Source organism: Emiliania huxleyi (genome assembly GCF_000372725.1).
Source record: "Emiliania huxleyi CCMP1516 unplaced genomic scaffold EMIHUscaffold_103, whole genome shotgun sequence".
In the NCBI taxonomy this organism is placed as follows: domain Eukaryota; phylum Haptophyta; order Isochrysidales; family Noelaerhabdaceae; genus Emiliania; species Emiliania huxleyi.
The window spans coordinates 114020-135965 of record NW_005202237.1 but is presented as its reverse complement, the minus strand read 5'-3'; the positions used below and the strand labels follow the sequence as shown (position 1 = coordinate 135965).

Sequence of the window (21946 nt, the reverse complement as noted above, 5' to 3'; positions counted from 1 at the left end):
TAAAGGCGCGAGCCGCGCCCCAGCGAGGCGGGAGGGAGGCGGGAGGGAGGCGGGAGGGAGGCGGGAGGGAGGCGGGAGGGAGGCGGGAGGGAGGCGGGAGAGAGGCGGGAGGGAGGCGGGAGGGAGGCGGGAGGGAGGCGGGAGGGAGGCGGGAGGGAGGCGGGAGGGAGGCGGGAGGGAGGCGGGAGGGAGGCGGGAGGGAGGTGGGCTGCCCTCACGGCGCGCCACCCTCCCAGAGGGGCTCGACTCTTGGGCGGCGCCTGTGGATGCTTCCTTCCCTTCCCTCCCTTCCCTCCCCCTCCCGCAGGCGCTCGACACGTGGGAGGCGCGGTACGGCACGGCGCCGTACTCGGTCAGCTCTCCGAGACCCTCCTTTTGAGCTGGCTGGCTTGGGAGAGGAGAAGGGACGGGGGAGCTTGTGGGGTGTGGGGAGCGGGCTTGGAGTGGGACTGCATGACAGCATGAGATCGCTGACTCGACACCAACCTCCGCTGCAGCGTGGCGGGCGACACGCCGGGGCACGTGCGCACCTCCAGCTCCACATCTCCACAATCTTGTGCCCCCAAAGTGGCAATGGCGGCACAAGCGCCGGCGGCAAGCGCCGCCCTTGCGCCTTGGGGCGAGGGGCGCTACCGCCGCTAGAGCCGAGTTAGAGGGTCCGCAGCGTCCTAATCTAAAATCTGAGGATTCAGGCAGGATTGAGGCATCGCTTCAGTGAGGCCAAAGTGAGTTTATGGATGTGTGAGAACGCGGGTTATAGGGACACGCGCGGCGAGGTCGAGGAGTCACGCGGACCGACTCGTCGGTGACTCTGCTGCACGCCGTTTCAGAATTTTTCTCAGCGTGAGCGAGACGTGGAAGAGTGCCCCACCGTCGGGTAGGACGGGTCGGCCCGGAGTATCAGAGTAGCCGTCGTGGTCGCGGCGAGGGAGCAGCGCCGCGGCCACTCCGGCGCCGCGTCGGCAACATGGGAACATGTCCACCGCCACTTCGCGGTCGCAGCGCTGTTGTCGCCCGAAACGCCGCATGTACCTCTGGCGGGCCAAAGATCGAAATCGCATGTCGATTTCGACTTGACGGCAGCATGGAGGCATCACGTCTCCATCGTCCATGCTGCCGTCAAGTCGGAGCCAGTCTGCGGCGACCACAGGCCACAGCGCTTGCAGGAGGTACATGCGAGCTTTTCAGAGTCAAGCGATTGCGGCGAAATCCCACACTGGTGGATTTTGGGGCGCTGTGGACCTCGCTAGCCGAGTCCCGCCGGGAGTCTCGAGAAGATTCAGGAAGCGCGCGTTCGCTATACAATCATGTAGAGGGCGCCGCTAGCCTCTGCCCTGGCGCCTGGGGGCCCTCTGCACTGCGCACAGGGGTTCGGTGGGCAGCAGATAGGTGAGAGAGATAGACTCAAGATTGATAGAGTGTGCGCGCAAGCCTTAGCAGCGAACTCAAAATCTCAAAAGGGCTCGAATAATACTCTACCATGGGATTGCATGAAACTCTCAAACGGAGAGCAGGGAAACTCGATCGAGGCCGCACCGCACCGCGGCCGCAGTGTCCAGTGAGACACGGCTTGAGACACGCGGTGATCCGCTCTATCTCTGTCCAGTCTGTCGGCCCATACCACATCTCGTCACATTCCGGCGGCCCGGCGTCACCCGTGCGGGTCGTAGCCTGGGAGGGGCTTATATCGCGGGAGGTGCTTGACTCGCTCCGCCCACGGCAGCGCGAGCAGCTGGTTTAGCTTCGAGCCGGGCCGCCACTTTCCAAAGTGCTGCGTGCGGCCGACCTCCTCCTCGGCAACCTCGCGGAGGACCACGCGCAGGTGCGAAAAGTACGTCTTGCGGATCCCCGTCTTCCCCCTCGCCTTGATGTCCATCTTTTTGAAGTGCTTCCCCTTGTTGACGACAACCTCGTCTGCAGGCGCAGGGCGGCGGGCGGGCGGCGTTGGGCGACGGAGTCGGTCGATGCCGAGGCCGTTCGCGCGCGCGGCGGCCGTGTGTGCGGGCGGCTTGGGCCGGGGCCGGCGTGCTCACCCACGACTAATCTTTCTTTGGAGAGGCCCTGCGCCTCGGCGTTGCCGGCGGCCGACTCGATCGCATTCTTGACCATGACGGCCATCTGCTTGCGGCAAAACTCGAGCTGCATCATCGCCTCCCGCCAGTACAGCTTGGGAGTGAGGTTCGCCACCACGCGCAGCTTCTTCGGCGAGACGGGCAGGTTGCGGTAGAATGCCTGCGCCGTGCGGCCAGGCTTGACCTCGGCAGCCGGAGCGACGGGCAGCGGGACGCCGAGCGCCGACGACAGGGACCGGACCGCCCGCGCGGCGGGGCCTCGAGAGCTTCCAGCGAGTCGGGCGAGCATGTGTGCCAAAAAAAAGTCCATTCCGCGCAATTCCCCAATTCGCGAGGTATTTCCAGTGAATCTGGCGAGGTACTCCCACACCTCTCGGGGGATTTGTCTGGCCGAGTCAACCCGAGAGGCGTGTCTCGCCTCGTCAAGTCTGTGGGACGGCCGAGCCTCGTTCAAGAGGCGCGTGCGTGCGTCCCCCTCTCGACTACGTTGCGCGTTGACGTCAGAGCCCTCCAAGTTCTCCCTGTTCTCTGTGTGTGGCTCCGAGCACTGTGAGGTGTGCGGTGGGGGGCAAAGTAAAAAGTAAGTAGAGGGTGTGTGTTTGGCTCCCCGCGGGGCCCGACTGTTGTCGCGCACTGTTGCACTGGGATTGGGTCGATTCCGCATGGTCCCGCCCGCGCCGAGCCAAAGGAGCTCCGCGGAGCCGCCAGGCGCCCACCCCGGCGATTCGCTCGCTACGCGTCGCTCACCGCCGGGGCGGGCGCCTGGCGGCGCCGCTGCGCAAAAATTTCGTAAAAAAGTCGCTTTCGCACCCGAGGAGGCAAGAAAAATCTCCGCTCCGTCGCAACTCTCATGGTCGTCGGTCCCGCTACTGCCGCCACGGCGCTCAAATGGCCCACTCTTCGCGGCCCCGTCGGGCGCGGCGCCCTCGGGCCGGGCTGCCGCCGCGCGGACGGCAACCTGCTCGAGGGCGTGCACGCGGAGTCCAACGAGCTGGTGCAAAAGGTGCTGAGCAGCGTGCCCGAGCTCGCCTCGTGGCCCGCGTGGTACAGGCACCCGCGCGCGCTTTCAAACGGCCACGTGCACACCATCCTGGCAGCAAAGGCTCGCCGCACGCGCGCCGTCAAGTACCACCGCCTCCTCGTGCCGACGCCAGACGGCGGCACGCTCGCCGTCGACCTGCTGTGCGGCATCAGGCGCGCGCGTGCGCGCGACCCGCAGGTTGGCGCGCTGGGTTCGCTGCTCAGCGGCGGCGCCGTCGCGGGAGCTGCCGAGGACACCTCCCGCACCGACACGCTCTTCGTGGACGCTCCTCCGCCGCTCGAGCAGAACCGGCCGCTGCTGCTGCTCGCCTCGGGGCTGGGCGGCGGCTCGCAGGACACGTACGTCCGCTCGATGGCTGCGACGGCGGCGGAGCGCGGCTGGCAGGTCGCCGTCGTCAACATGCGCGCGTGCGGCGGCTCTCCAGTCACGTCTCCGCGCCTCTTCAGCGCGTACCGCGGAGCCAACGACGACGTGCGGCTCGCGGTGAGACACCTGCGAGAGACGCGTCTGGGGGGAGGCGGCGTCGTCGCCGCCGTCGGCTGGTCGAACAGCGGGACCATCGTCAACAACGTCCTCGCCGAGCAGGCGCCGGGCACGGAGGATCTAGCTCAGTGCGATCTCAAGTCTAGTCTAGCCTCGCCCAGCAGGCGCCAGACAGAACCGGAGCATCGCCCCCTCAAGAGCAGAGCCTCGTCTCGCACCAGGCGACCACGCACGCCGGCGACGCGTCTCACGCCATCGGCGCGGCGTGCTCGCTCGCGACGCCGCTCGACATGCCGGCCAATTCGGCCAACCTCCAGCGTCCCTTCCACAAGGCCGTCTACGACCGCAACCTCGGCCGCTCGCTGCAGGCGCTGTGGGGCGCCGCCCGCGACCAGTTCGTCGACGCGAGCGGCGCCCCTCTGCGGGTGCCGTACTGGGACGGCCTCTCGCGCCCCGACAAGCTCGACCCGACCGGCGGCGACAAGGCGGACGGCGCCTTCCTCGCCGACGACGCGCTCGCCTCGAGCGCCCTCTCGATCCGCGAGCTCGACGAGGCGCTCACGCGCCGGCAGTACGGGTACGAGTCGGTCGACGACTACTACGCCGCCGCGAGCAGCGACCAGCGGCTGCCGCTCATCGACGCGCCGCTGCTCCTGCTCAACGCGTTCGACGACCCGATTGTGCCCGGGCTCAGCCTGCTCTCCGCCATCGAGCGCTCGCGCGCCAACCCGAGCTGCCTCTTCGCCGTCACCTCGCACGGCGGCCACCTCGGCTGGGCGGACAGAGACGACTCCTTCCCGTGGGGCGGCTCGGGCTGGGTGGAGCGGGCGTCGCTCGGCTTCCTCGAAGCGGCGCTCGGCATCGCGCCCGCATCCGAGTGCGAGACGGTCGCGTGCGAGGTGTTCGACTGAGGCGGGTGGGGAGAGTCACCTCCAAAAGCGCAGCAGAGCTGCGCGCTTATTCTAGTTGTGCGCGCGCCCACCGTGTGTGGCTGCGGGCTCTATCTGTGTCAAGCGGCCTTGAGAGTCTGCGGAAACCCTAGCCGGCGGCGCCGCGCCCCCCAAAAAACACAGTCCAAAACGCATAGCAGAGATACGTCAGTAGGGGTACGATCAGAGAGGGAGATTAGCACAGACCAGACCACACACACACAGTCACCACTGTCACACCCCCGCCGCACCGCGCGCACACCGCCACCGGCGACGGCCGACGCGCCACAGGGGCCCACACAGGCACAGAGGCCACACCAGCCCCCAAGCCCCCCCACGCCAGCCCACACCGCAGCACTCAAAGCACACAGACTCTTAAAGACGTGTGTACACACTGACTGAGTGTGCCGAGAGAGAGACCCAGCACCCGGCCACAGACATCGCCTTATTGCACATTCCTCCTGACTGCGATTGCAACTTTTCCGTAAGGAGGACATATTTCGCCCGAGCGCCAGTAGCTCCCGGCGCGGCTTTTGCCTCTCTTGCCGCTCACGGCTCGCTCCTCAAACATCAGCCGTCCTTTGCGGCGGCTTCGGCGGCTCTGTCGTCTGGGATTTCGGGAAGCAGAATAGGTAGAGGAATGCCACCAGGAGGAACGCGGCGAAGGCCGAGCCAATCACGAGCGCCGCAATGTCGCCCGGCGACAAGCCTCCGCCGCCACCGCCATTAGAGCCAGCCGTCATCACTGCGCAGGCGATGCGCGAGCCATCGAAGGCGTGAATGATGAAGGTGTGGCCGTCAATCTCCGACGCGGCCAGGCCGGTCTCCACCGAGAACGTGCCTTGCGCCTGGTCCGCCTCGTCGGCAGTGTACGCGACAGCAGACCACGGGTCGGACGCGGTCGAGTAATAGTGGCCGAGGGCATCTTCGGCGCAGGAAGTACCCGCGTGGATGTGGATGCCACATGAGTTGGCCGCGCCGCCAGCTCCGGAGCTGCAGGCCGGGTCCACGCCGTCGAGCGAGAACGTAAACGTCTGCGTTGCCACCGCGAGGTGGGAGGTGGTGATCGGGTCGATGCTTCCACTGACCTGAAGGTTGCCAGAGTATGAGAAGTACGGCACAAAGCCACGTGCCTCGAGGAACTGTGGCGGTTGCATGATGATGGCACAGGCGATGCGCGAGCCGTCGAAGGCGTGAATGATGAAGGTGTGGCCGTCAATCTCCGACGCGGCCAGGCCGGTCTCCACCGAGAACGTGCCTTGCGCCTGGTCCGCCTCGTCGGCAGTGTACGCGACAGCAGACCACGGGTCGGACGCGGTCGAGTAATAGTGGCCGAGGGCATCTTCGGCGCAGGAAGTACCCGCGTGGATGTGGATGCCACACGAGTTGGCCGCGCCGCCAGCTCCGGAGCTGCAGGCCGGGTCCACGCCGTCGAGCGAGAACGTGAAAGTCTGTGACGGCGTAGAAAGCCTGTCCGTCTCGATGTCGTAGATGACGCCGCTCACCTCAAAGCCGCTGCCCGAGTTGAAGTAAGGTACGAAGCCGCTGGCGACACAGGTGGCGGCGGCCATTGTGGGGGCGAAGCAGATGAAAGAGGAAAAGCGAAAAACCAAGCGAAGCGAGCGAGCGCCGAGCCTAGGAGCCAAGCGGAAGCGCCGAGCCTAGGAAGCCGACGACCAACATTCCGTGTTTGCGAGCAGGCCCATGAATGTTCTTCATGTTCTTCATCTCTCTCTGTCGTTTGACAAGGTTAATGGGCGGCCATAATAACAGGTGTATTCTTCTTCTTGGCTGTTATGGCTGGCTGCTCATAACACCCCATAACACCTCATAACACCTCAGAACACCTCCATCACTGTTATGGCTGTTATGCCCACCCTACCTTGGGCTGTCCGAGGTTTTCCGGCAAACAAAAAGGATTGGTCCCCAGCACTTTGCGTTTCCGGAAAACAGACAAACAAACGTGTGAGTGTTAGAGTTTTCAAAAATCTCTAGAGTTGTTTGGTATTGCTAAAAAAAACAGAGGGGTGTTTGGTGCTCCATTCTGGAAACTCGCGAGTTTCCCTGACGCCTGAGTCTGAAAGCTGGTCTGGGCACTGGGCTCTGGGGCAAAATCTGAGGCAAAATTGAGGAAATCGACAAAATACCCAGGCGGTCGCAGGGTAATTTCCAGGTATACACGGCGAAACACGGGTTCTCCGAAAAATTCCCGGCATTTTGCCGATTTTGCCTAAAATTTGGCTGATTTTGGGCCCAAAGCCAAACCAGCCTCAGACTCGGCTCAGAGCCCAAAATTTGACGATTTCCACGCAGTTTTCCCGGGAAAAGAGAGAGGAAAAGAGAGGGTGTTGTAGAGAAAAAAGGAAAGGAAAACAGACGGGGTGCGAGAGGCAAACCTCGGACAGCCCAAACCCTTACCATAACACCTCATAACACCTCATAGCACTCATAACACCTCCCACTGGTTGTTATGACAGCCAGCATAACAAACCTCAGCCGCAGGAGGCAGGTTGATGTTATTGAATTTAACTTGAGGGCAAAAGAGAACATATTTGGCGATCGATGCCGAACCTCGCGCGCGGCAGCGCGCGCGAAGCAAAAATTCCAGCGGCGAGCTGTTCGGCGGGCCTCTCGGGCCATAACACCGTGGACGGCTCTCTCATAGCAGCCCATAACATGTACATGTGCATGTTATGGGTGTCATGGCTGTTGGTTGGGGCCGTGTTATGGGTGTCCGGCACCAATGCCCAAACAGCCATAACACCTCCATAACATGCACATGTGCATGCACATGTTGGTATGGGCTGCTATGCCCAGAGAGCCATAACACCATAACAATAACTGTGTCCGGGGTGCACTGTCGTGCACGCTCTCGTGCTTCGTTGTGACACGGGAGACGCTCGACGCCTCGACCACCTGAGTCCTGACCCGGGGACCCGGGCGCCTCGTGCCGCTTGTGAGATGTGAGCGCGCGGCATCCGGGCGGGCGCAGAGCCGCCTTTTAGCCACGCCCTCTTTATATCTTGTGTGTGCGCGGTCATAAATCAAAGCACATAACATAAAGAGAAGAGTGGCATGAGCACAACAATAAATGGCGGAAAGGTAGAACTCCGCCGCACCGCCGGACACGCGTCTCGCGCTTCACATGCATCTTTCTGTCGCAGAATGTGTCCAGCATGGACATGGATCTCATGGCATCTCATGGCATGAACCCCGCGCCGCTCCCGTCTCGGCTCTCCCCTCGCGCGCACCGCGAGAGACGCCGGAAATAAACCCGTGGGCCACACTCGTGGATCAGGTCAGTGAAGCCCTCAGCCGGGGGCTCACGACTGTTGCTCCTCCTCCTCCTCTTCCGCCGGAGGCCCCCAGCGCGCGCGGAGCTCGAGCGGCTCGACCTCGGCGCCGTCCGCGGCGACGTTCACGGTCAGCAAGCCGCTCCCCTCGTCGTACTCGAAGCGGACGGGCGAGCCGTCCACGCACACCTCGAGCGGCGCCGGCCGCGCAAAGGCGCCGATCCGGCCAGCCGCCCGCACCACTGCGGTGGCAGCCGCCTCTCCTGGAGGGGAGGAGAGGGCGAGGGAGGAGGAGAGGACCGCGCCCCCGCCGTTGAGCATGTCGAGCAGGCCGAGCGGCGCCCACCGCACCTCCCCCTCCGCGCGGACGGGGGCGACGACTACGATCTCCCACTCCCTCGCCGCCAGCCGCACCTCGACCGCGTCCTCTGCCCCGAGCACGCGCAGCCCCTCTGCGCGGTGCGTGTACAGCGCGTACTCGGCGGGAGGAGGCGCGGCCGGGGAGGAGCCCCCGCCACCCCTCGCCCCGTCCTCCCCCTCCTCCGCCGCAATCTCGCGGCGGCCGAACGGAGCCACGTCAGCGGGGCGGAGGAGGGCTGTCACCGCGCCGCCGCCCTCCTCCTCCTCCTCCTCCGCCGCTGCCTGCTCGAAGCGGCGGGTCGCGCGGTCCCAGCGCGCGCCCTGCACGTTGAACGCGCCGACCACGCCCGTGCACGCGTTCTCGTTCCAAATCTTGAGCGCCGATACGCCGTCCGCGTTGACGTCGCTGAAGAGGACGTCTCGCGTCGGCCTGCCCGCGTGCCGCGCGAGCAGCGCCGTGCCGTCGGGCAGGACGAGTGTGCGCAGCAAGTCGAAGTCGTGCTCCCCGGGCTGGTCCGAGACGTAGATTGGACAACCGCCCACCGCGCGCGCCGCCGCGTGCATGTGCGCATCGGAGTGTGTCGACGTGAACATGTCCCAGTCGACGTGGCCTATCTCGCCGAGGAAGAGCGAGTTGTACGACACGTGCGCCAAGTGCACGGGCTGGGCCGCCGGCTCGTCCGGGTAAAAGTCGTCTGCCGCGCGGAGGAGCGAGGTCTCGCGGTAGTGGTACCTAGGAGGTGTCTCGGAAGTGTCTCGGAAGTGTCGCGGGGCAGCGAGTCTCGCGGCAGCGGCGCACAGGTTTTCGCTCGAGTGGCACATGCAGTTGATGCACCGGTTGCCGCGAAAGTGCTCGCCCACCGACGCCTCCATAGCGCCTGATTCGTCATCACCACTCCTCGGACTCGGTGCTCCTTCCACTCGGCCCGCCATACCGACGCCGCTTCGCGCCGACGTGGCGCGACACGACTCGAGGCCCTCCCCCGAACCCGCACCCGAGCGGGCCGAGCCCCGACTGCGCGTCCACCTTGACGCCGTCGACGCCGCTCTCGGCGAGGTACGAGTGGATGCCTGAGACCGCGCGAAGGGCGCGTCACGGGCGAGCTCGCCTCGGCTCCAGCTACGTCTCGGCTCCATCCCCGGCTCCATCTCGGCTCCATCTCGGCTACACCCAAGCGCCGTGGAATAGCTCGATCTCGCGCCCCTCTCCGACGGCCCCCACGCCGCAGACGGCGGCGGCGTCCCATCCGAGCGCCGGCTCGACCTGCGGACGCGTCGCGGACGTGTCGTGGACGTGTCATCGAGGCGGCGAGGAGCCGTCCCGCCCCCACTCCACCTCGAGCAGCGAGTCGGTCGGGCGCGGGAAGTGCTGCGCCGCGGCGAGATGCGCCGTGAGGGGCGAGGAGGTGCAGACGCCGCCCCAGTAGCCGCCGAGCGTGTGCCTGTGAGCACAGCAGGTCATCATTAGCAGCCGTGTGCCGTATACAGCCGAGACGCAGCCGAGATGCAGCCGAGATGCAGCCGAGATCGTGTCTGCACGGCGAGGCGAAGGGGCGCCGCTCGCAGCACCGCTCGCGCCACGCCTCCACCCGCAGCGCGCGTCAGCAGTACACGCGCCTCGGCCCACGCTCTGAGATCTCTATCTCGGCTGCTATCTCGGCTACATCTCGCCAGCAGTACACGCGCAGCGGCCCAAACTCGCCTCGCAGCGACTGCACAAAGGAGCGGAGGCTGCGGCCGGCGGACGGGTCCTCGAACTTTCCGTTTGCGCGGAAGGCGGAGAGGCGCTTCGAGAAGGTGGTCTGCTCTGCGAAGAAGCTCTGGAGCGTCGGCCGCAGAAGTGTGAGAGCGAGACCTCGCCACAGCCGCACGGCGATCGCGCCCCGGTCGGCGCCGTCGACATGGTCGCGGTACCTGTGGAGACAGTGCGGGGACATGTCCGGGACATGTCCCGGATCTGTCGGCGCCGTCGACATGGTCGCGGTACCAGTTGCACACCCAATCGACGACGGCGTTCGTGTCGTTGGCGAGGGTCGGGTTGTTGAGGGTGCTCTCGTCGCCCGCCACGTAGTCATCCCCCGCCGCCGCGCCGGCCGCCGCCGCGCCGCCCGCCGCCGCCTCGCTCGCCGCCTCTCCCGCCGCCAGCCCGCTCGACGCCGCCGCGTCCACCGCAGACGCGCCACCGGCGGACCCGCCTCCCGCGCCGCCGCTCGCCCTCCCCGGGTCGTCCGCCACCTGCGGGAAGGTTCCAGGAAAGGTCGAGGAAAGGTCGAGGAAAGGTCGAGGAAAGGTCGAGGAAAGGTCTAGGAAAGGTCGAGGAAAGGTCTAGGAAAGGTCACCGTCTGCCACCCGTCGTCGATGATGAGCATCCGAGGCGGCGCTCCTAGGGTTAGGGTTAGGGTTAGGGTTTGGGTTAGGGTTAGGTTAGATGAGCATCCGAGGCGGCGCTCCTCCGCCACTGAGCGAGCGGAGACCAGCCTGGATCCCGGCGGGGTCGACGCTCTGGTAAAAGGCGTCCCAAGTGCACCAGCCGAAGAGGTGGCGGTCGGCGGGCGGCCGCTTCGCCGCCTTGACCTGGAAGGTGCCCAGCCGCTCCGCCACCGCCGCCATGCTCTCGGCGACGAGCGTGAACGGGTCGTCTCCGACGCCGACGTAGAGGGCGTTGGATACTTCGCTCGTCCGGACGCGAGCGTCGCCGCTCTCGCTGAGCAGCTTGAGGCCGGAGCCCGACCCGCTCAGCGTGCACCGGAACCCGCCTTCCACGAGCGGCAGCAGCAGAGCGTAAGCGCTCCCAACCTCGCAGAGCAGGAACTGGGTCTCGCCAGGCACGTCTGCGGCGCCGGAGCCGAAGCTCGGCCCCATCCACCAGCGCTTGGTGCGGGCGGCGCTCAGCAGTCGGTCGCACCGCAGCACGCCGAGGGAGACCTCGTGCTTGGACCTCTGCCGCTTTGTCGAGAGCGAGAAGAAGCCCGGAGGAGAGGCGGCGCCATTCAGAGACTTTGAGACGCCTTGGAGGAGGACGTGCTGCTGCTCTCCGCTGGCGAAGACGAGGTCCCTGCCCTCGACCCAGACCCGCGAATCAGGGGTCGTCGCGAAGGGACGCCGCTCCTCCTGCTGCACCTGCGGCTGCGTCACCGCTGGACTGCGAAACTTTGCGAGCGTGCGTGAAGGAGCGCCGCCGCCCAGGAGAGAGGATAAGCTCGTGCACGACAGCAGCAAGAGCATATCAGTGCAGCAGACGCAACTCCAAGTCGCTGGTTAGTGGCACGCGCAAGCTTGTGCTGATCAGAGAGGGCACGATCGGCGCTGATCAGATCAGTGCTCGGCCCGGCGGTGAGTCTCTCGTCGGGCGTAAGCGCGATTTCTTCTTCGTCAACACTTGTAATTCTTTTTCGTTCCACCGTAACCCAACCGGCATGCAACAGACTATTTCTACTACGTTGATGTGCTGAGACGATTCCGGTTTAGCGCGCTGGACAGCTGCCTCTGCCTCCGGCATCTGACCTTACGTGCGTATCGTCGGATGACGATCGCCGCGCCCCGCGACTTACAGTCGTGGGCTCGTATCTTAATTAAGATTAAGGTTTCCCCCGCGCCCCTCCGCCGGAGCGAGGCTTGATTGCGGGTGCCGCGCGTCTTCACGCGGCTGCCGCCTGCGGCCGTTCATCGAACATGCGGTGCACCTGCGGCGGTGGAGGGTGGGGTGCGGTGTGGGGAACCCCTGTCCCCCCGCCCCCCCCCCCAACCCGCCGGCTGTTTCGCGCCTCGCGCTCGATGATGTCTGCCGCCTGCATCACCTGCTCCTCGGAGATGACGAGCGGCGGCGCGAGCCGGATGATGTCGCCGTGCGTCGGCTTTGCGAGCAGGCCTGCGCCCATCAGCGCGTGGCAGAGCGCGCCCGCGTCGTTTGCGCCGTCGGGGCGCACGACGACCGCGTTGAGCAGCCCGCGCCTGCAGGCGAGGCGGGTGGGGCAGGGGTGAGGGGGGAGGGAGGGCCGTCGCAGCCTCGCCTGCAGGCGCGAGGGTGAGCCCGCGCCCGCGCACGGCGGCGATGGCCGGAGAGTCGATGGCCTCGAGGCGTGCGCGAAGGAGGTCGCCCATGGCCGCGGCGTTCTCTGCGAGCTTCTCGTCGCGCAAGACGTTGAGCGCCGCGATGGCGACGGCGCACCCGAGCGGGTTGCCTGTTCACAGCGTCAGGCTGTGAAGAGACGCTGTTCACACCGCTTTTGTCCTCCGCCCGAGCGGGTCGCCTACGCGACGTGTCCACGACATGTCCTCCTCTCGACACGCGTCCAGGACGTGTCCCCCGCCCGAGCGGCTCGCCTCCGTACGTCGAGCCGTGCTCGCCGGGTCGGATGGTGAGCATCACCTCGTTAATTAACAATTAAGGATGACTAATTACTAATGAATGATGGGTCGGATGGTGAGCATCACCTCGTTAATTAACAATTAAGGATGACTAATTACTAATGAATGATGGGTCGGATGGTGAGCATCACCTCGTTAATTAACAATTAAGGATGACTAATTACTAATGAATGATGGTCGGATGGTGAGCGTCACCTCGTTAATTAACAATTAAGGATGACTAATTACTAATGAATGATGGGTCGGATGGTGAGCATCACCTCGTTAATTAACAATTAAGGATGACTAATTACTAATGAATGATGGGTCGGATGGTGAGCATCACCTCGTTAATTAACAATTAAGGATGACTAATTACTAATGAATGATGGGTCGGATGGTGAGCATCACCTCGTTAATTAACAATTAAGGATGACTAATTACTAATGAATGATGGGTCGGATGGTGAGCATCACCTCGTTAATTAACAATTAAGGATGACTAATTACTAATGAATGATGGTCGGATGGTGAGCATCACCTCGTTAATTAACAATTAAGGATGACTAATTACTAATGAATGATGGTCGGATGGTGAGCATCACCTCGTTAATTAACAATTAAGGATGACTAATTACTAATGAATGATGGGTCGGATGGTGAGCATCACCTCGTTAATTAACAATTAAGGATGACTAATTACTAATGAATGATGGGTCGGATGGTGAGCATCACCTCGTTAATTAACAATTAAGGATGACTAATTACTAATGAATGATGGGTCGGATGGTGAGCATCACCTCGTTAATTAACAATTAAGGGTGACTAATTACTAATGAATGATGGTCGGATGGTGAGCATCACCTCGTTAATTAACAATTAAGGGTGACTAATTACTAATGAATGATGGGTCGGATGGTGAGCATCACCTCGTGCGAGGAGAGGACGGCGGAGACCGGGTACACCCCTCCGGAGAGGGCCTTGCCGAGCACGAGCAGGTCGGGCTTCACCTCCTCGTGGTCGACGGCGAGCATGCGCCTGACTCGTGACCGCGGATTCACAAGGACTCACCACCGGCGTCCTCCGCGTGGTAAACAGCGAGCGTGCGCCCCGTCCGGCAGAGCCCCGTCTGCACCTCGTCCGCAATCATCAGCACGCGGTGCTTTGTGCACAGCTCGCGCACACCGCGCAGGTACCCGGCCGGCGGCACAACCACGCCCGCCTCGCCCTGGATGGGCTCAAACATGAAGCCGCACACCTGCCGCCCGAGGGCTAGGGTTAGGGTGTTAGCACACCTGCCGCCACAGGCGCCCGGCGCGGTGAGGCGGAGAGCGCGAGGCCGGCGCAGAGGCACAGCAGTCACAGAGCGAGGGGAGAGGAGGTTTGAGGAGGCGCTCACGTTTGGGTTGGCGGTCAGCGCCGCGTCGAGCGCCTGCAGGTCGCCATACGGGACGAGGTCCATGTGGCTCATGAAGGGACCGAAGCCCTTGCGGCAGCTCGGGTCGCTCGACGACGAGCAGGCCGAGAGCGAGCGGCCCCAGAAGTTGCCCTCGCAAAAGAGCACCGTCGCCTCGTTCTCCGGCACGCCCTTGACGTCGTATCCCCACCGCCGCGCGAGCTTGATGGCGGTCTCGCCGCCCTCGACGCCCGTGTTCATGGGGAGCACGCGGTCGAAGCCGAAGAAGTCGGTCACGAACTCCGTGTACTCGCCGAGCACGGAGTTGTGGAAGGCGCGCGACGTGAGCGTCAGCTTGGCGGCCTGCGAGTGGAGCGCCTCGAGGATCGCCGGGTGGGCGTGGCCCTGGTTGACCGCCGAGTAGGCAGAGAGGAAGTCAAGGTAGCGCGTGCCGTCCACGTCCCACACGTGGACGCCCTGCCCGCGCTCGAGGACCACTGGCAGCGGCGCATAGTTGTGTGCGCCGTGCCGCTCCTCGAGGCCGATGAGCCTCGCCGCGGCAGCGGAGGACGTGGAGGAGGCGCGGCGCGAGCGCAGCAGGCTCGGCAAGAGCGGAGCTCTTGAGCGGAGCATCGTCCGAAGAGTGGTCGGCACAGCGATCACGGCGAGCTCCGCCGACGAGCTGTGCGTTGTGCAAGAAATTTCAGGTGGGAGGACGCCTCAAAAGTCAGGAGCAGGAGAGCCCACCTGTCCCCCTGATCGTCCTTCCAAAATCCTGCTCGTGCAGGTGTGGACCCTGTCCTCCTCCCCTATCCTCGTTTGTGGCTTGTCTGTCTTCTTTCTTTCTTTCTTTCAAAAGTGACAAATCTCTCTCAAAAGTGATGCGGGACGCGGTACGAACTAGAACATGCATGTACACGGCGAGAAGGGAGGCGGCAGAGGACACAGAGAAGAGGGAGATAGTGGACCGACGGACGTACGGGCACATGTGAGATTTTTAGCAATACCAAACAACTCTAACACTCATTTGGGGCTTTGTTTTGTTGTTGCACATGAGTCAGAGCGCGCACGAGTGGGTGTGCGGACAATTTCGAAAGACGGTGAGGCCGGGATCGCACACGGCAGGGGTGGCGGGACGGCTGTGGAGCGAAGTCATGGGACAATAAGATGAGATTGTGAGTGAGAATGGGGGGAAGGACAGGCGAGCGACATTTGACGACGTAGGGGCCACAATGTGACGACCAAAACGATCTTGGGGGCCAGGGCGAGACAACAGGTCGGGGTGCCACACGGGGCACACCACAGGCGTATTCTAGAGGGGGGAAAGAAACGGGGAATGAGGGGCCCCGCCACGAGGAGTGCGTTTTGGGGATGCAGAGCGTGCAAGGCGGCTAGGGATGAGGCCGCAAAAGACGCGCGCGAGACAAGGAGGAGAATAGGAGAAAGGCATGGATGCCAATCTGGGGTCTCTCGACCGAGTCTATGAAGCCCTGGCCGCTCCCGGTGGTGGCAAGGTTAAGCAACCCCGAGCAACGGAGATGGTGCGGGGGTGGTGCGCACTGTGCCTCTGTGTTCGTGCGTCGCCCATCTCTCCTGGAGGTGACTGCTCTATTTTTTATTCCTTTCCGTACAATCCTGCTTGGTGGCGCGCGTGCCCGTTCTCCCGTGCATCCCGCGGGATTTTCTTTCTTTTTCCCTTCCCGGTGGCCTGACTGACTCTTAGGTCTTAGCACCGAGGAAGAGTGCGTGTGCGAGCCAGTCCTTAATTAAGAATGAGGTCTCAGGCCGGCGTCCCCTCGACAATCTCTAAAAGAGAAACATCACGCCGGGCAGCCAGCCCAAGTCATCACCACGCTCAGGCACACAAACTTGGCCGGCAGCCCGGGCGGCCACCACACCACCTGGTGGCAAGACGCGTCCGCGACCGAGCCGTGCTGCAGCTGCAGCCGGACGGCGCACGCTGGCGCGCAGGCGGGCTCCGCCGCCGAAGACTCCACGCAGCACGAGTAGCCCTCCAGGCAGGTCGGCCAGCCGCCGCCGTCCTGCGGGTGCCACTGCGCGGCGCACGCCGGCGGGCTGTTTAGCGCGCTGCCGTCCTCCGCGCTGCTGCAGCTTCCAGCGAGGTTCATCTCGAGCTCGCCGTACCCGCCACTGTGGTACGCCGCCACGAGCGCCTCGATACACGTCACGCTGATGCTGTTGCCAGGGGCATTCAGCCGCGCGAGGCTGGTCCACTCACCGCCCGAAAGCGAAGCGGCGAGCAGGGCGCACCAGGCATCGCCCATTGGCTCTGCCAGCTGGCAGTGGCTGTCCGCGGTGGAGGGGCACGCCCACAGCGTGTGTACGTCGGACCGCGTTGACGTGACTGTCCCGGTGGCGTCCAGCAGCGTGATCCACTCCGACAGCGGCGGGGCGGCGGGCGCCGGGGCATTCGGTGGTTGAGGTTGCTGAGGGGGTGGCGGGGCGCGAGGAGGGTCGGGAGACGGAGGAACCTCTGGCGGAGTCGACGGGGGAGGCGGAGACGATGGGTGGGGCGGACTGGGGGGCAGGGGAGGCGGCGGCCGAGTTGGAGGCGGCGGAAGAGGCGGTGGGTGCGGAGGTGGCGCCGGAGGTGACGCCGGAGGCGGCGACGGCGTAGGTGGTGGACGCAGAGGTAGAGGCGGCGGTGACGCTGGCGGAGGAGACGACGGCGGAGACGAGGGCGGGATTGACGGTGGGGGTGGAGGCTGAGGCGGAGGCAGCAGCGGGGGAGGTGTGTCCGGCAAAGGTGGGGGCGGGAGTGGCGGCGGCGGCGCAAGTGGTGGTGGAGGGGAGGGTGATGGCGCCGGCTGCAGCGGTGACGGTCCCGGTGCTTCAGGTGGTGGGGCAAGCGGCAGTAGCGGCGGGAAAAGGGGAGGCGATGCTGGGAGGCCCTGAGGCATCAGTGGCGGCGAGGGTAGCGGCGGGGGCGGTGACGAGGGCGGCGGCGAGGGCGGTGGCGAGGGCGGTCGTGAAGGCGGTTGCAAGGGCGGTAGCAGTGGCGGTGGCGGTGGCGGTGCCGAGGGTGGTGGCGAGAGCGGGGGTAGCGACGGCCAAGACCATGGCAGCGACGGCGGTAGTTGATGGGCGGCGTACGGCGATGGTGGGGGCAAGTGCGGAGGGATCGGCGACGGCAGCCCGGGGAAGGTAGGCGGTTGCAGCTGTGGCAGAGCTGGCGGAGGTAGGAACGGTCCACCTGCGGAAGATGGGCTCGGCGATGGTGGTGGCTGCTTTGACGGCGGCACCAGCGGTGGCAGCAGTGGTTCTGGCGGCGGCAACAACGGAGGTCGCCACTCATGCATGCCCAGGCGCACATGCCCCATGCCCACCAAGACCAACTGTCCGGTCTCACGGACGATGATCCTGGCCGCATCAGCAGCGCAGAGAAGGGAAAGCAGCACCGTGTCCGTAGCATGGCCGCGCATTCGGCCGAGCCGGGGCGCGGTGGTTTCGCGGTTTTGCGAGCGGCCAATCGAAGAGTTCTAGCTCCGCACGTCCCACAAAACTCGGCGCCGGACAATGTCCAATCACGACGTCGACTGCCTGCAGCGGCCCCTGACACGACGGTCGGGCTGTCCCTCCCCACGAAGGCAACTCGCGGCCAGTGTGGCGGCTGCAGAGCATGGAACAGTGTCGCAGGCGCTGCCTCTTTTGTGTGGCAAGAACGGCAGCGCCATCTGCGGTATAGACAGGCAGGCAAGCCTCAGCACGCTATCAGTGAACCGATCTTCTGGTGCATGCCTCGCATTGCTGCACCACCAGACCCGATGGGCGCCCAGCGTCCGGACGGGTGACTTTGATCCAGACTGGAGCGACTCTGAGCAGCACTCGGCGGAGACTGACGCCTTTGTCGCCACATTTGCAGAGTTGCGTGGGCTTATTGGCAACCGCTATGACTCCAGGTTGGGGGAGAGGAGACGCAGGTGCTCACCGCTAACAGTCGAGCAGGAGGCTGGGCACAGCGCTCCTGCCTCGGCTCGCCCTGCGATCTCAGCGGCAGCCAGTGCCCACGGAGAGGCGACCGCAGACTTCCAGGAGGCTCTGCTACTGAAAGCTCGGGAGCATCCGTGGGCTGAGCCGCTGCGCCGGCTGCAGCTGAAGTGCCGACCAACGGCCACCGAGCGTGCAAAACTGAAGCTCCAAATCTTGCGCGAAAGCACGTCGCTGCGGCTGGAGCTGGAGGAGCGCGTGGCACAGAGCGCAACGCTGCGCCGACAGAGCTGTGGGAACCTCAACCTCATCGCCGAGAATGCCGTGAACGTGGCGCAGGCCTCCACGCCCCGCCGCCGAGCCGAGCGCATGCGTCAGATTGCGACCGAGCGCGAGGAGCGCGTGGCGACGACGCGGCAGCGCGCAGAGAGGCTTCAGAGTGAACGGGGGGAGATGCTGCGAGTGAGGCTCAGGCGCCATGAGGAGGCGAAGAGAGAGCGGCAGCTGCGCGAGCGGGTGCAGGCTGCCGCCGGACGCCGAGCTAGGTGGGCTGTCCTTGTTGCCTTGGCCTCCCGCACGGCGGCGCTGGCGGTCTGTTTGGAGCGCTCGCGCAGACTGCGCGCACTTCAGCAGTCGGTGGTGACTCTGCAAGCTGCGACACGGGCGGCGGCGGCGCGACGTCGGCAGGCGAGGGAGCGACGCTTTGCGGCCGTCCTCGGCCTGCACCTTTGGCACCTCCGCCTTCGATTACGAGTCCGGCGCAAGCGGCGTGCCGCATCGCACATCACGCACTTCCTCCAGCTTTGCTCCAAGCAAGGGCGCGTTATGGTTGCCATCAAGGTCTATATGCACGCCGTTCGCCTCTTGCAGGCCTACGTGCGGAAGCATGCGAAGGCGTCCGCGACGCGGTTGGAGCTGCTGCTGCTGCAGTGCAAGAGGGCCGAGGCTAAGCTGTACCCGTTGCGGCCCGTTGCGAGCGGTCCGGGGGCGGGCGAGGCGGGCGAGGTGGGCGAGGTGGGGGTGCCGTACCGCTGTGCAGGCCTGGCCCACGACGCCGGATTGACTCGAAGGGCGGAGGGACACTACGACAGCCACGTGCCATGGGCACTCGCGCGCGAGGTGGCGCATGAAACGTGGGCGGCGACCAAGCGCCAGCACGTGCGCCACCAGCTGTCTAGCTCAACCTCAAGCTGTACCTCTGCGCGCCGCCTGCCGCTCCTCTTCTCAAAGGACCAAGTCCGAGCCGTGCTCGAGGAGGCTCGGCGACGGATGCACGCGGCGAGTCGTGATGCGTGATCTGGTGTCAGGGTTCTCTCGAAAAAAGACTGAGGCTAACTGACGTACAAGGTACAACACACACGAATCACCCGCGGAAGGGGCGGGGGGGAGGCGGACCAGCGGCATCGGTAAAGCCACCCACATAGCGCACAGCCAGAGCCACAGGTCACCGCCACCGCACCATATACACAAACTGCTCACGCGCTCCACACGCTCCTTCGCCTCCACTCGTCACAGCTCAGACAGCTCACACACAGGACAGAGGGGAAGAGGCAAATCAGACAAACACAGAGAGCGTGGCGACCCCGCTCTCAGGCGAACATAACCGGCTATTCGTCCTTGGCATCTCCGCGGCGCGCCCTCCGCCGCATGCTGCCCGCCTGCCCGCTCTCGGAGTGGTCCGCGCCCGAGCAGCTGCCGGAGTGTCGCTCCTCGTCTGCGCCGCAGGGCGGATGTGGCGTGGTGCGCCGCGGGGGACGTGCGTGAGTGCTCGTGCGTGCTCGTGCGTGCTCGTGCGTGCGTGTGCGTGTGCGTGCGTGCGTGTGGTGTCGGGGCCGGCGCACGTATCGCGCGCAGCTCCCTCTGGGCCGGCTCTGCGCCGCCCGGCCTCCGCTCCGCAGGCTCGTCCTCGTGGCCGTCCTTGGTCGCCTACGGTGCGTCGCGGGGAGGGTGCGGCGAGAGGGCTCGCACCTTCGCGGCAGGCGGCGCATGGCAGCGCGTCACCCACTCCCACAGGCTCGATGCGGCTGCGCCCGCCGCGCCGAGCGTGGCTGCGCCCGCCGAGTAGACAGCGCTGCCGAGCCCCTCGAGAGGGCCGGGAGAGTCGTCGAGGTCGGCCGGCGGCCGGCTGTGGCGGTCGCGCGCGCCGCGCTGCCCGACAAACTGCGGCCCTCCGAGGCCCGGGTACGCGGCGGCCTGCTCCAGCCTCGCGTGCCTCGCCCTGGCCAGCTCCTCCTCCTCGTCCTCCCACACAAGCTGCTGCTGCAGCGCGAGGGCGAGCGCCTCGTCCTGCTCGACCTGCGCGGAGGCGTTGAAGGGCGGGGAGAGGCCGCCGCCGCCGGGAAATCTCTCGCCGCCGAAGTTGGGCGGCGCAGACGGCGGGCCCACAGCGCCGTCCGCCGCCATCGCGGCGAGGGCGTCGGCGGCCGCCTCCATGCTTCCTGAGCTTTGGAGGACCGCCTCTATGACCTCAACCTCGACTGTGGGGAAGACGGCGTGCAGCGCTTCCATGTCTCGGTGACTAGGCACGGGAAAGCCGCCGGTCTTCCGGTCACTTTGGTCGGCGCTGCGCGGGCGCGGCCGAGAGGGCAAAGCGTGCGAAATTCTTTCTTGAGCTTAGCCTTCGATGTTATGAAACAACGGAAGGCGGACATGGCATATCGCTCTCGGGCTCACAGACATCCCTCACACCCGCCGCACACCCGCGCGCGCCCCACCCCGGCCGGGAGAGAGGGGAGTGACAGTTTGGGATGAGCAAGCCCGAGTATGTTGAGTCCTGGCTCAACAACGCAGAGAACAAGAGGGGGTGGTCCGGCTCACAAGTCCGGCTCACGCGCCTCGAGCTCGCCATCTACCGCACTGAACACTTCCGCCCCCTCGCTCCCAACCCATCCACCCCGCCCCGGGCCGCGCCGCGCGATCTCGGGCGATCTCGCGCGATCTCGGGCGATCTCGGGGCCGCGCCGCGCTATCTCGGGCGATCTCGCGCTATCTCGGGCGATCTCGGGGCTGCGCCGCGCTATCTCGGGCGATCTCGGAGCGTCGCTTGCGCGGCGTCACACCTGCTCAAAAAGGAAGGAGGTTGGAGGCAGGAGGTCACGCCCCATCCAGAGCGCCGTCGTCGCCGGGTTTTTGGCCCCCGGGTCGTCGCCCGACGGTTGCTGCGCGGGGCAGCAGACCATCGGACGGCGCGACGACGCCCCGTCCGGCACGCTCCCCCCTCCACCCGGCTATTGCCGCACGAGCGCCCTCAGCGGCGGAATTTTTCCCTCGCGCTTCCTTGGGCCCCCGGCAACGCCGGCGGACTTCCCGTCCCCCCACCTGCGCCGCAATCACCGCCGTGATTGTCGGCGCCGCGCCCCTTGGCGCCCGTGCATGTCCCGCGTGCCCGCCCGCCAAGGCTGGTGCCAAGGCCAACTCACTGCCAAGGCTGGTGCCAGGGATTTTATTTTAACAATCGTGTCAAAAAAGAATTTTACAGGGATGTCGCATCACACTGGGCACGGGACTGGCGCGCACTGGTACTAACACAGGTACACCACGGGAGCCTAAGCGACTTGCCCGCCAAAAGAAAGCCAATTCTTGACTTGGGCCCTCGGGCCTGCGGGCGGCCTTCTCTCGAGGTCTCGAGATACACAGAGCGGCGAACTAAATGACTCCCGCGAGAAAAGAAAGAACGTAAGATGCGCCTTCTGCGCGGCGGGCGGACTGGCGATCGTGAGGTTTGTTTATCTCTTCTTGAGCACTTGAATCGCGATTTTTTTCGAGCTCAGACGGCAGCGAGCGACTTTTGCCTGCAGACGTAACTCGGCCTCTGGCCGCCGACAGCGCCTAACTCGGGGTCTGGGGCGGAGCCCCAGCCTGGGGTCTGGGGCTGGCAGCCCCAGCGGGGTGCGGGGCAGAGCCCCGCGAAGAAAATTTTGCATTTTTAGCGCCAAAAACCGACCAAAAATAGGCTGTGAGCTGCTGCCCCAAGAGCCCCCGTCTAGAGCGCAATGTAGAAATCTCGTTACATAGTACACACACACACACACACACACACACACACACACACACACACACACACACACACACACACAC

The 21946-nt window shown here is 65.0% G+C and overlaps 6 protein-coding genes across 6 annotated transcripts in view; 2 read left to right on the top strand and 4 right to left on the bottom strand.

Annotated features, from left to right (window-relative positions):
• The window catches only part of EMIHUDRAFT_454156 (hypothetical protein), a 2302-nt gene extending 1444 nt beyond the window's left edge, over positions 1 to 858 (top strand). Inside the window, exon 9 of the mRNA XM_005793055.1 lies at positions 306 to 858. Coding sequence (XP_005793112.1) covers positions 306 to 379 — 74 coding nt within the window. The 3' untranslated portion in view covers positions 380 to 858. The remainder of the gene's footprint in view (positions 1 to 305) is intronic.
• Positions 859 to 1651: 793 nt separating this feature from the next.
• On the bottom strand, positions 1652 to 2361 carry EMIHUDRAFT_108359 (50S ribosomal protein L22; the record flags this gene model as incomplete). Its single annotated transcript, XM_005793054.1, has 2 exons — positions 1652 to 1914; positions 2034 to 2361. 2 exons carry the CDS (start codon positions 2359 to 2361, stop codon positions 1652 to 1654), a joined length of 591 nt encoding a protein of 196 aa, XP_005793111.1.
• A 561-nt stretch (positions 2362 to 2922) lies between these two features.
• On the top strand, positions 2923 to 4508 carry EMIHUDRAFT_222411 (hypothetical protein; the record flags this gene model as incomplete). Its single annotated transcript, XM_005793053.1, has 3 exons — positions 2923 to 2928; positions 3040 to 3597; positions 3762 to 4508. 3 exons carry the CDS (start codon positions 2923 to 2925, stop codon positions 4506 to 4508), a joined length of 1311 nt encoding a protein of 436 aa, XP_005793110.1.
• Positions 4509 to 7564: 3056 nt separating this feature from the next.
• On the bottom strand, positions 7565 to 11505 carry EMIHUDRAFT_466449 (hypothetical protein). Its single transcript, XM_005793052.1, has 6 exons — positions 10630 to 11505; positions 10519 to 10562; positions 10167 to 10414; positions 9807 to 10093; positions 9073 to 9250; positions 7565 to 8912 (listed from the first exon to the last, which is right to left on the bottom strand). The coding sequence occupies exons 1-6, from the start codon at positions 11402 to 11404 to the stop codon at positions 7850 to 7852; spliced, it is 2595 nt and encodes an 864-aa protein (XP_005793109.1). The 5' UTR covers positions 11405 to 11505; the 3' UTR covers positions 7565 to 7849.
• Positions 11506 to 11552: 47 nt separating this feature from the next.
• Positions 11553 to 14610, bottom strand: EMIHUDRAFT_417313 (ornithine aminotransferase mitochondrial precursor). The gene is made up of 7 exons (XM_005793051.1): positions 13925 to 14610; positions 13622 to 13783; positions 13455 to 13538; positions 12479 to 12548; positions 12216 to 12360; positions 11944 to 12130; positions 11553 to 11862 (listed from the first exon to the last, which is right to left on the bottom strand). Exons 1-7 carry the CDS (start codon positions 14552 to 14554, stop codon positions 11818 to 11820), a joined length of 1323 nt encoding a protein of 440 aa, XP_005793108.1. The 5' UTR covers positions 14555 to 14610; the 3' UTR covers positions 11553 to 11817.
• A 4585-nt stretch (positions 14611 to 19195) lies between these two features.
• Positions 19196 to 20302, bottom strand: EMIHUDRAFT_466447 (hypothetical protein; the record flags this gene model as incomplete). Its single annotated transcript, XM_005793050.1, has 3 exons — positions 19196 to 19583; positions 19711 to 19795; positions 19838 to 20302. Coding segments are annotated over 3 exons (755 nt in total), but the record flags the coding sequence as incomplete, so codon positions are not given.
• Positions 20303 to 21946: the final 1644 nt, after the last annotated feature.

What these genes read in the sequence shown, in the direction of transcription:
- EMIHUDRAFT_466449 (XM_005793052.1), bottom strand. Translation starts at nt 11,404, where the DNA reads ATGCTCTTGCTGCTGTCGTGCACGAGCTTATCCTCTCTCCTGGGCGGC. An exon ending in CGAGATAGAGATCTCAGAGC is followed by an intron (nt 9,251 to 9,806) that starts GTGGGCCGAGGC and finishes GCGCGGTCTCAG; the next exon opens with GCATCCACTCGTACCTCGCC. An exon ending in AGCACCGAGTCCGAGGAGTG is followed by an intron (nt 8,913 to 9,072) that starts GTGATGACGAAT and finishes GACACCTCCTAG; the next exon opens with GTACCACTACCGCGAGACCT.
- EMIHUDRAFT_417313 (XM_005793051.1), bottom strand. Translation starts at nt 14,554, where the DNA reads ATGCTCCGCTCAAGAGCTCCGCTCTTGCCGAGCCTGCTGCGCTCGCGC. An exon ending in GGACGGGGCGCACGCTCGCT is followed by an intron (nt 13,539 to 13,621) that starts GTTTACCACGCG and finishes GTCGACCACGAG; the next exon opens with GAGGTGAAGCCCGACCTGCT. An exon ending in CAGACATCATCGAGCGCGAG is followed by an intron (nt 11,863 to 11,943) that starts GCGCGAAACAGC and finishes CCACCGCCGCAG; the next exon opens with GTGCACCGCATGTTCGATGA.